Source organism: Equus przewalskii, chromosome 2 (assembly GCF_037783145.1).
Source record: "Equus przewalskii isolate Varuska chromosome 2, EquPr2, whole genome shotgun sequence".
In the NCBI taxonomy this organism is placed as follows: Eukaryota; Metazoa; Chordata; class Mammalia; order Perissodactyla; family Equidae; genus Equus; species Equus przewalskii.
The window spans coordinates 71,532,325-71,544,534 of NC_091832.1; the positions used below are offsets into that span (position 1 = coordinate 71,532,325).

General features: G+C 40.4%; 2 protein-coding genes across 5 annotated transcripts in view; one reads left to right on the top strand and one right to left on the bottom strand.

Moving 5' to 3' along the window:
• On the bottom strand, nucleotides 1–9,077 carry NPY5R (neuropeptide Y receptor Y5). 4 transcript variants are annotated; one of them, XM_008541864.2, is made up of 2 exons: nucleotides 8,573–9,077; nucleotides 1–1,672 (listed from the first exon to the last, which is right to left on the bottom strand). In XM_008541864.2, the coding sequence occupies exons 1-2, from the start codon at nucleotides 8,600–8,602 to the stop codon at nucleotides 323–325; spliced, it is 1,380 nt and encodes a 459-aa protein (XP_008540086.2). In that variant the 5' UTR covers nucleotides 8,603–9,077; the 3' UTR covers nucleotides 1–322. The 4 variants fall into 4 exon arrangements, with proteins under 4 accessions (XP_008540086.2, XP_008540013.2, XP_070464600.1 ...); XM_008541791.2 differs by having other exon boundaries at nucleotides 1–1,675; nucleotides 8,573–8,850; XM_070608499.1 differs by having other exon boundaries at nucleotides 8,565–8,675.
• The window catches only part of NPY1R (neuropeptide Y receptor Y1), a 21,089-nt gene continuing 16,067 nt past the window's right edge, over nucleotides 7,189–12,210 (top strand). The window contains exon 1 of the mRNA XM_008542039.2: nucleotides 7,189–8,290. The gene's annotated coding sequence lies outside the window, so the exon portion shown is untranslated. The remainder of the gene's footprint in view (nucleotides 8,291–12,210) is intronic.

Consider the following 12,210-nt stretch of genomic DNA (forward strand, 5'->3'; position numbering starts at 1 on the left):
TTGGTTAGGCATAGCTTTTATTTTAAACAAAAAATTATAATTCATTTGTTTACAAGACAAGATGAAATGAAAGGTAATATAACTACTTTTTAAATTAACCTTACAGGTTGGATTGACACTGACTTAATACAACCAAATGAATTCTTTGTATTATAACACACTAAAATTATCTTCCATATATCATGAACTGACATTCAAATCCAGAACGCTTACATAAATTAAATTCCATATGTTAACAAAATTTGTTTATTATACATACATAGTTATCATAAATATATTTTTAAATGATCCCATTTTTTCTTTCCTTGGTTAACAATGAGAATTATGACATATGAAGACAGTGTATAAGAGACATTAAATCAGCTTTGATCCCATTATTAAGAAATCCATATAATATTGGATTAAGACAACAGGACATCATGCCTAACAAATGACAAATGCAATACACCAACTTGAAATGCCTGTTTGAAATAAGGTTATCATTAAAATCAGTTACCACATGGAAAAGGTGTAGTGGCATCCAGCTGACAGCAAACACTAATATCAATATGGTCAGTCTATAGAAAACACTTCGAGATCTCTTTTTTATTCTCATGATAGAACGGTTTACTCTCATTTCATGACCATCTGAATTTTCTTCAGGTTTCATTTCAAAGCAGGTGGGGACCCCTGGTATGAACTTACTGGATGAAGAGAGCTGAGTTTTCACAGAGCCAAAGTTTTCTGGAAGTGTTCTTGAATGATTCTCTTGAAGAGGTCTTGCTGGAGCAGGTAACACGCATGCTGTCTTCTTGCTGTATCTTCTTCTGTGTTTTCTGATGAATGAGTAGCTCCATTTCTGGCTGTTAGAGAGTTTCTCCTGAGGCCCCCTCTTTTTGGATGGATGAAGAGTTAAGTTGATCATCTCATTTTCTTCTAGTTTGTTTTCTTTGTTGGACAATCCACAGCTTACACTCCTGCAGACACTGGTATGACTTACAGTTAGACAAACTAAGGGCAGAATATACTGAACAAGCAATAAAGAGATAGTAAAAGCAATTCTGTATGAATCAGACGGCCACGACTCAACACATAAATACCTGCTGCTAAGCAATGCGGAGCCAAATGTTTCCTGAAGTTCCACAAGACTGTGAAACACTGGAAGGGGAGAGCAAATCGCAAAACCTAGTGTCCAGACAGTAGCTATCAGGAAGTAGCCATGGTTTGCTGTTAAATTATTAGATATAGGATGTTTGATCATATGATACCTGACAATGGCAATTGATATTAAAATTAAAGTTGAAACCAGAACTGACACGCATTGAAGGAAAGGCATAATATGACACATGACTCTGCCAAACATCCACTGATCCAGCAAGACAGAGGTCAGTGTGAAAGGTGAGCAAAACAGCACGACCAAGATATCAGAGAAGGCCAAATTTCCTATGAGGAAGTTTACTGTAGTCTTCTGATTACGCTTTCTCATCAGAGCCATTAAAATAAGTAGATTTCCCATAAAACCAATAAGACTTACAAATGTATAGAGTCCAATCAGAAAATACTGCAAGTCATCTACGCTGCTTTTATAGTCATCCCAGACCGGGAAATCAGCATTCCGAGTGGCAGCAGTACTGTTCTCTGTGGCAAGAGTCTTGTTGTAATAGTCCTTGAGCTCTAAATCCATATTATAATCCTGCTTGGAATAAAAAGACATTAGTTAACAACTTGAAAAAAATTACATGACTACTATAATTTAATCCACGGAGAGGGAAACTAAATTTGACAATTTGCTCCCATTACCTTATTAATCTCTGAAGAGAGTGTAGTGATTTTTCGTGTGCGTGTGTGTGTGTGTGTGTGTGTGTGAGGAAGGCTCGCCCTGAGCTAACATCCATTGCCAATCCTCCTCTTTTTTTCACTTGAGAAGGATTAGCCCTGAGCTATCATCTGTGCCAGTCTTCCTCTACTTTGTATGTGGGATGCCTCCACAGCACGGCTGACGAGTGGAGAAGGTCCACACCCAGGATCTGCAAACCCCAGGCCGCCGAAGTGGAGCACACGGAACTTTAACCACTCGGCATGGGCCAGCCCCTTTCCTGAGGTTTTAATTGGTTCCAAGTGGAGTGCAAGTATCAGCCAATAACAATTACAGTAAGTTTAAGTCTATCATTTCTACGGTGTGTTAACTTCTGTTAAATTTGTGTAGGAAATAACATAAGGGACAGAAAAGGTAAATGTACATAAGAACTTCAAGATACCTAATTTACAATAGCTCATTAATGTTATTTTCTAGTCAAGGTACCTGATACATGGTATAGTCGCTTAATCTTGCCTTAAACATTCCTTCCTTTCCTACTTGAATCAGGCCTAACTTAAAAGTCACCTGTCCTAAACTATTCCTTTGTCTATTCTGCCGGATGCGAGCTCCTCTTCAGAAGCCCATACTCTTCTGTTTATAGTGATCTGATGCTACATGTCACAGTCTGCTTTGCACTGCAATGACAACGCATACCCGTCTGCCTTATCAATTTAAATGTAACGGCAAAAGCAGAAACTGTCCCTCATTCACCATGGTATCTACCACAATACAGGACACAGTAACTTCACCATTGCAGGTGTTAAAAAAATATTGATAAGAAAATGAAAAATTCAACAAAAACCTAGTATTCTAAATACTATCCAGTTCACGCAGTGTTCAAAGTTAAGCCTCTCAAGGGGAGAAACACTATCCCAGGACCTAAATGTATATAATAGGCACTCAGTTTATCAAGCTGTATGAGTATGTGAATGTAATGCTGGACGGCAAAATCATTCCATGATCAACAAAATTTACCTGTTTATTTTTTAACTTAAAAACTGAGGGGCCAGCCCGGTGGTGCAGGGGTTAAGTTCACATGTTCCACTTCTCGGCGGCCTGGGGTTCACAGGTTCAGATCCCAGGTGCGGACACGGCACTGGTTGGCAAAAGCCATGCTGTGGTAGGCATCCCACGTATAAAGTAGAGGAAGATGGGCATGGATGTTAGCTCAGGCCCAGTCTTCCTCAGCAAAAAGAGGAGGATTGGCAGTAGTTAGCTCAGGGCTAATCTTCCTTAAAAAAAAAAAACTGAAAATAGATCTCAGCTTAAAAAAGATTCAATGTACTCACATTGTTTAAGGAAAATATTGTATCTTAAGATTAAAGGTAGGGGCTGGCCCCGTGGCCGAGTGGTTAAATTCACATGCTCTGTTGCAGGCGGCCCAGTATTTCATCAGTTCGAATCCTGGGCGCGGACATGGCACTGCTCATCAAACCACGCTGAGGCAGCGTCCCACATACCACAACTAGAAGGACCCACAACGAAGAATATACAACTATGTACCGGGGGGCTTTGGGGAGAAAAAGGAAAAAATAAAATCTTTAAAATAAATAAATAAAGGTAGAAGTGATACTAATATAACACCCCATAATAAGTTTTCTTATTTCAAAGGAAATTAATAACATAATATTATTAATAACACAATGGTATTACTTATTTACCTCTACATATTAGAAATTTGACAGTACCATCTCATGAAGCACAAAAACGCCTAAATTTCAATGAGGCAAAAGGAATCCCTTCTCCTCTTTAAAAAAGTAATCCCTGTCACCTTTTTAGTAAGAATTTCTTACAGAATTACCAGCACAGCAATAGTTAATTCTTATGAATACACATTGCTATAGAGATCTTGATACATATGTAGCTTAAAAAAGCATTTTCACTAAGAGCAATATATATTTATCTACCTATTTCTAGATCTATAGTTGGGTAATTAGACTTAAAACTATAAAAAAATATATATTTAAATTAATAGTAAATACTATTATCTTCAATTTATAAGGGACTTATAGGTCGTGGTCCAATAAATTTCCAAACAGGAAATCCTATTGTATACATACATTCATTATAAATAACTTTAACTTCAGTTTTATGCACAGTAAGTTTCAAACAGGATGATACAGACATCATCGTGCTATGAGAAAATCTGAAAGTTTAAGTTTTTCACACTTCTACAACTGATTCTTTGTTAATGGAATTACTTTCTGGAAGCTAATTTCATCCCTTTAAAGATAAATTAATTCAAAAAGCTCAGCATCTCATTCATTCTTTCTTAGACCTTAACCAACAGTTTACGTTGATAGCATCTCAAGTTAGAAAGCATAACTTGTACAAGTGACTCATGTGGCCTACTGGATCATCTTATTCATCATATTACTAGTCAGTGGCTCCCCTGCAACTTCCCTGGATAGGTCAGTGAGCTTCTAATCAAAGCAGCCTTGCCTGGCCTTTCTGCCTGATTTCCTGAGTTCTGATGGCCACCTGGCTCCGTGCAGCTTGTTCATGATCCCATTTATATTTACAACGTGCCCAGGCCATTCATTACTGTGACCCTGCTTAGCTATTCTTCTTTTGACTTACTTTCTTCAAAGTATCCTTTTCTGTTGTAGATCAGTAATTACCGATTGCCATTTCTGCTACAAAGGCAAGGACAAGAGAGACATTGGATAGTTGATCTTACAAGGACTTTGTGCTTTCTTGGGGCATGGAACTCTAGGATGACACTCATTTGGAGTAAAACATTACCGTACAGAACTTTTTGAAGAGGAAATGCAGCACAATTTGTGGTAATAGAAACAATGTGGTTTTGAGTCTAAATCTCAGATTGCCTCCAATGTATGTGGTCAGTCCTCTTCAGTGGACTCTAATGGAGATAAGGGAAGATGTCTTAATTCTTTTCATGGTAATAATGGTGCCTAATAGAGTATGTTGTACATAGTGGATGCTAAATAAATATTTGTTACTAATCATTTTAGAAAAGTAGTTTAATTTTCCCAGCTTTAAAATAATAGAAATTAATCATCCTGGAACTATGGGCAAATTCAGGATAGAGTATCACTATGTGTGTATGTATGTATATATATGTATATGTCTGAGTAAACAGACATATACATATATACACATATCCATATATATTGGAATATATAATGTGTATGTCTATTTATATATACATATACATTGGAACCACTGAAATTAGACAAGTTTCCAAAGGGCCCAAAATGAAATGAAGAGATACCCACACAGACTGTGGAAACTAATAAAAGAAACATTAACTAATAGGGGGAGCTCCCATGCCCTATCACACGTGTCAATTATGCCAAACAGGAAAAGAGGGAAGCTTGCATCTTGGACAGGAAGTAAAACTACTTTTCTACTGAGGGAAGACTTCTCTCCCCACCTGGCAACAGCCCAGCCAAAGAGCAATGGTGCAGCTCAGCTAATGAGAAGCCTTTGTGCCCTGAACTGGTACTTTCTCCCAAAGTACTTTCCTTTAGAACAGCCCCTCCCTACTCCCTCTTTTCCTCTATAAAAGTAACTCCCCCCTTCTTTCTTTTCTGGATTTGCTTATGGTTTGTCGAAGTATGAACATCCTGAATTGAACTTCTTTTGGCTATTCCCGAATAAACTCATTTGGAGATAAAATAGGCAAATTTACTTTTTAAGTTGACAAGACAAATGTGATAGTTTAGCACTTTAAATTTTTAAATTAGATTATCTTCATTGATAAAGGCTATCACATAAGCAACATAAAACTAAAATAAAAAATATTTACAACATGTTTTTATTTAAATGAAAAAGTACATCAGATTTCACAGTTTGTCACTAAAACTTTTCTATTATAATATATGCACATAAAATATTGAATTCATTAAATTATAAAATCTACTGTATCATTAGTAAGAAAGTGAAAGAAATGCCATCCTGAATATTCATCAGACATAGGAAAAACAGAGCAACATTTCTTTCCCTCCCTAAAAACCACTAATTTATATATAATTTTAAAGAGGGGAGACCCTTCTCATTAATGAATAGCTAAGAAAGATGAGTTGTTCTTTTCTTTATTCATTCAACTATTATTTATTGAAACCTAATATGTTAGGTACTCTGCTAGGCTCTGGGGGCATAGAGATAACCAATAAAATGTGCTATGTGAGGAATATTCTATGAGAGATTAATTCAAGGTTACACAGTGAGTAACTGCAGACTGCAAGTGCCAGAGATATAAAAGGCCCTAAATGGATGATGTATGAATAAATGATTGGCATTCTCCTGACTGCCAGTGATGTGCTCTTTTCATTAGAGCCTGGACACTTGCCCTGTTGCTGAATATAATGGATACTAATTTGTACCTATTGATAGATTGATAAATTATCATTTTTTCACATGCTTTTTCTCTGTTCTAAGATTCATTTATTCATTTTATTTTGGTGTGACTACATAGTCAATCTCTTTTCCCTCTACCTCACCCCACCCCATCTACTGCAAACATATAGACACCTAACACCCAATATCGTGCTCTGCACAAAATGAGCATTCCATGAATCTCTGCTCCAATGAATGATCTCTCACAACTAAATAACAGATACTGCAAATGGGTTGGGTGGGGATGAAAGTGCCTCCTTATAGCTAGAAGATATTTTAAACATTAGGAAAATTCTACCCAATAAGATTTGTCTTCTGTTTTCTAAATTGAAAAATTAAGGTAGAGAAACTACCTTAAAATGCAAGAAAAAAAGCACAAAGGATTTCTTTCCTAAACTTATGTCTTCACTTCCTTTTTCCTGAAAAGCACAATAAGCAAACCTATAATGGGAATGTAAATCTGTTGAATAATTCTCTGCTTTTCAACAAGTGTTATAATGGATGCTGCACTATTTTATACAACATAAATATTTTATACATAATAGTAATTTCATACACTTTACTTCATCTCAGATTATTAGAGAAATTATGATATATAACCAGAAAGAATGTTTTAAATATGAAATATTATTTGACAAGAAATCCGATACCGATTCTGTGAAACCCATGTTGTGCCTATTAACAGATTCCCTTCTTTTCTTTTGCATCGTTTTATCTCCCACAATCAGAATTCCCAGAAAAAGTGGAAAAAATAAAAGTTCTTGGTCAAACTGTGGCGACTTTAAATTAAAGGTAAGGTCTTTGTAAAAGCATTGTAATTTCCTTATATTGCAACTTTCTTATAAAAATTGATCTATATCTGGGGCTGGCCCCGTGGCCGAGTGGTTAAGTTCGCGCGCTCCGCTGCAGGCGGTCCAGTGTTTCGTTGGTTCGAATCCTGGGCGTGGACATGACACTGCTCATCAGACCACGCTGAGGCAGCGTCCCACATACCACAACTAGAAGGACCCACAACGAAGAATATACAACTATGTACTGGAGGGGCTTTGGGGAGAAAAAGGAAAAAATAAAATCTTTAAAAAAAAAAAAATTGATCTATATCTGACACCAAGACAAACGAAATTTTCTGAATAGATTTTCAGTATTTTAAGTAGACAGTCCTTAAAAAGAATAATAGGAGGAACTGCAGGGAGCTGGACACTAAAAGACTGAGCTTATACATTTGAATAAGGTTTCTTTGTTAGGATAATTTCCTGCCTTATGAAAATGCACTTCTTTCTTCTCACAAAGGACGCCAATCACACAAAAGAATAAAACACATGTAATTTTTTTGCAATGATAAAACTATCAACTGTTGTGATCCTGGAACAACGGCAAGATTCCACGTTCTCAAATATTCCCACGATTTACTTTTAAAGCTAGAATCTGGCAAAATTTGAGTTGGAAAGATAAATACAGCTCTGCAGCAGACACACAGGCACGCGCCACCTTCTCATCAATTCTAAGTGCCGAGTTTCTCTTCCCTTAAGAAATCCGCAATTTCAAATCGCATAGGGCTGCAAAATTTTGTTGAAAGAACCTTAAGCTATTTCCGTAGTCTACTGTAAAGTCTCTTGGCTTCGATCCAACACGATGGTTCCGTTCCTTTAAAAGATAACTAAAGGTCGGTAAACTTGGAAATAGAAATTCCCTGTTTCTGAAATTCGAGGTTTATGGACGTGTGTTATTGCTCGCATTTGTCAAATGAGGCCACCTTGCAAAGAGGAGCGTAGCCCCTGAGGCGCAGCTGCCTCCGGCTCTCCGGCCAGCTGCGGGACGGCGCGGCAGCTGGATGGCCCGAGAGGCGTCCGGTGGACTGCGCCCGGGCCCACGCCGGAGCCCGGCCACGGCCGAGCACCGGCCAGGGCCCCCAGCGGGCAGCCGTTCCCCAGTCTCGGACGCCAGCCTGGCGCACCCGGGGCTCGCTCCGCCGAAGGGGGCGCGCTTCCTCCTCCCCGAGCCCCCCTACCCCATTCCAGCGCCTTGCGCCCAGGCTCCCACGCGGATCCCGGACTCTCCTCCCGGGTTCGGCCTGTGCCTGCTCCACCCTGGGTGAGTACCTGCCCCGCACCAAAGGATGCTGCCCGCTCCCTTCCCCCCATCTCCCTTCACGCCAACAACTGCCTCATCCGCCACTCAAACCCCCACTTTTCCAGTTTGGCTTCCCCACCCCACCCTCTCGAGAGCACGGACAGCGCCCGGGGATAGGGGACAGGAGTGCGGCTCCCGGGGCCCCGCGCGGACTCACCGCCCGCGCCGGGATCGGCCACGATCCCTCCCTGCGGGCCCACCCCCGCGCAGTGGGGATCGGCAGAGAGAGTCCTACCCCAGTACCTCGGGGTGCCCTGGCCGCTGCCGGCGCATCGGCTCCGGGGGACGCGGCCGAGTGCGGTGGCTTTTTCGCCTGGGCGGCGGCAGCTGCAGGAGGAGGACCTGGAGTTGGCGGCGGGGAGGAGGGGGTGGGGAGCCGCGGGGGTTTTAGAGGCGCCTCGGGAGCACGTGACTGCTCCCGCGACCCCCGAGCCCCTGCTCCAGAGCGCTTGCTCCGCGCCAGCCTCTCCCAAAGCCCGGGGCTGGAGCGTCTCTGCCCCTACCTTGCTGTTGGGGACCCTATGGAGAAGCTGCAGGCCCCCGGGATGGCACCCCGTCTCCCCAGCCTCTGGTCCCCGCGGAGGCCAAGTTAACTCGACAGTGGGATTTTTGCCCGCTCTGCCCCCAGCCCGTGAAGAACTCGGAGGAGGCTTGGGCTGGTGTGCGGCTACGGGGGTATCTCTAAGAGCTTAGACTCCCTGAGAACAAGCTTGAAAGCCCAGGTTTTCTCTTTGTTCGGAAAAGAATTAAAAACAACACCAAAATCGAAGACTGCTCTATTCTCCACCTTCTTTGGAGGGAGGAAGGGAGAAGTGTAGGCAGAGAGATGGACCTGAACGTGTTGGGGATGCAAGAGAGTCCGGGGTGATGCACCGCGAAGGCGAAAATGATTTCTTCCCAGTGCTAAGGAGCAGGAGTGGTGGGCATGGCCAGAGGCGTGGAGCCCAGGAGTGAGGGTGAAATGGAATCAGCGCGTCTCAAGTCTATATTCAGTGAGAGAAAAGATGAGGGGGTAAAAAGAGTTGTCATAGGTTAAAAAATAAACAACAAAACTTGTGCTCCTGTTTCTCCTCAACGTGATTTCCATTCCCAGTGTTTCCAAAAATGTATTGCGCAGGTTTGCCTTCTTTTAGCTAGTCATTAGTTGGCAGGTACTTTAGGCTTCTTTGTAGTGTGTGTGTTTGTGTGAGTGAGTGTGTGTGTGAGAGAGAGAAAGAGAGAGAGATTGGGGAGGGGTTCGTATATCTTTGACCATAGCCATGCCAGGGAAAGCGTATATTTATTGCACACTTTCAAGCTGGACACTAAGTGACAGTCACAACCTCGTGTGTCCGGTGATGAGTGCAGTTCTGTGGGACCGGCACTCTGTAAACTGGAGAGAGCTGTATCCTTTGGGGGCAGTGCAATTTGTCAATCTGATTTCTGGGGACAGCAAACATTAGCTGTTATCCCAGAAGTCAGACAAAGTTTCTTGTGCCCTTTTTCTGCTGAATTTTACCATTTGATCCTCAGGTGGTCTGTATAGATTGTCATTGTATCTGCCGGAGAGTCATCCAAGAGCTTTTAAATACCTCAAGTCAGTCCAGTTCCTATTTCATTCTTTTCTGTTTTCCTTCTGGAATAGTAGTGTCTTCTCTCCCAAAGCTTAACAGATAGCCAATGTGAGCAGGCCCATGGGATTCTGCCTGGGTGAGGGCAGGGATGGGAGTGTCAAGAAGGGGTTGCCAGAGAGAAAGTAAAGCTTGGTTCTTAGACTTTCTTAACTCCAACCTCTGTGCAGTCAATGTACTACACATTGCCACAGAAATTTCTATCCTTCATCCCATGCACAGTTATAATACACACCTACTTGGAATACCATTGGCTCTAAAATGACTTCCAGATGAACCCCATTGCGATTGTCTTCCAAACAACCAGTCTATGGTACGGGCTTTCAGATATTTAAAATTCAAGATGAATTTCATTTTTTCTTTTCCACAAATTTATTTTTTCTTTTGATAATATGAACTTTTAGGTTGAAGTAACTTTTTATTAGAGTATTAAGTATAAAAGGCCAGCATGTCATGGAGATGAAAATTTTTATTAAGCCAGCGTTTCCCTTCCCACCCCTCACACATACATGCAAGCCTCAAAAAGACAGGCAGAATTTCTTCTTTAAGTACACATTCGATATACATGGCAAAAATTATTAAGAATCCTTTTTTTGAAGATACTGTCAATTTGAAAATTCCAACAATACGCTACACAAAGAGGGAGATATGAGAATAAGTGTGCTTTTATCTTCAAATTTCCCAGGAGGGATTCCAGACCGAGATCTTCATCACTCTTTGTAGAACATAAGAGTAATTTTGTTCCTATTTTATGGAGTAACTCTGAGGCAGGAGGGCTCCTCCTCCTAGTAACAGAAATAGTAATGTCCGCCTCTGCTCTGTGTGCTGTCCCTACTCAGTATTTGTAAAATACGCATTTGGGAAATTAAGTTGGGTTTTATGTGTGTTACAAAATTAAACTGGCTATTTCCCACTTCTTATGGTTCTTTATCAGTTATGAAAGAAAGCGCTATCTACGAAGGTGAAAGTTAAAATCACTAGAGGCTCCTAAGACAAATTCTAGAATAATAAAACAATCTCCAAACAGTGCCGCGGGTAACGTTTCTCTGAGCAACATGCCTGTTGTTTTTGCCAAAGTTATTGCTGCATTTTAATAACAGCTACCATTTGTGAAGGACAGCTACTGAAGTGTTTTGATATAATCTCAAATGATTTGTGATCTTGATATATTAATTATAGGAACAGTGGGGATAAATAAACTAGAGAAAATAATATCATTTTATTTGACGTATTTTTTTTCTGTGACAATTTGTGTTATATTCATTAAGAGTAAACATTTCTTTATCCAGTGTTTCTATCGTGGTAAATTTAAATTCTTAATTTTTAAAAGATGTGGAAAGGGCCATTTCTGTGTGTCATCAAAAATATTTTTATGATGTTCCTTGCTGCATTGATTTATTTGGAATAGTAGTAGTTTGTCATATAATCAATATTTAGGACTTAAAACAAGGAACTAACTTATAATTGTGAGATACATGAAATTCTTTTTTTAAGGAACAAAACCTATTTTTTTTTAAAATAGTTAAACCAAAGTATTGTGTGCATAGAGTTATTTTCCCAGGCAATTCAATGATAAGTTTGAGGTCCTAAGGGGGAGCTATAAGCATTTCATTACCTTCTTCTGACAAGCGCAGTGCTACTTTAGCAAAATTTTCTCTCTCCTTTTGATTCCCTAATGATTAAATCATTAAATATAAAGCAATGACTGATTCAGAGAAAAAATGTACAGTTCTTTTTTTTTCTTTAAAGATTGGCACCTGAGCTAACAACTGTTGCCAATCTTTTTTGTTTTTTATGCTTTTTCTCCCCAAATCCCTCGAGTATATAGTTGTATATTTTAGTTGTGGGTACTTCTAGTGGTAGCATGTGGGATGCCGCCTCGATGTGGCCTGATGAGCGGTGCCACGTCCACGCCCAGGATACGAACCGGCGAAACCCTGGGCCGCCGAAGCAGAGCGCCGGAACTTAACCACTCGGCCCCGGGGCCGGCCCCTACACTTCATTTTTTAAAGTAAATTTTCCATGCTAAAAATGCATACCCTCATAGGTGATACACACAGATATAGTTATACAATCACGTATCACATACGTATGTGTATAATGGACACTTGTTAGAACACCTGGATTGCAGCCAGATTTTATCCCAAATTAATGGTGCGGCTTTAGGCAAAGCACTTAATCTTTTTAGTCTTCACTTTCTTTGTCTGTAAAATGAAATGTTTTGACTGGCAGATCTGGAGCCTCCTTTCAGCTCTGAATACCTATGACTTT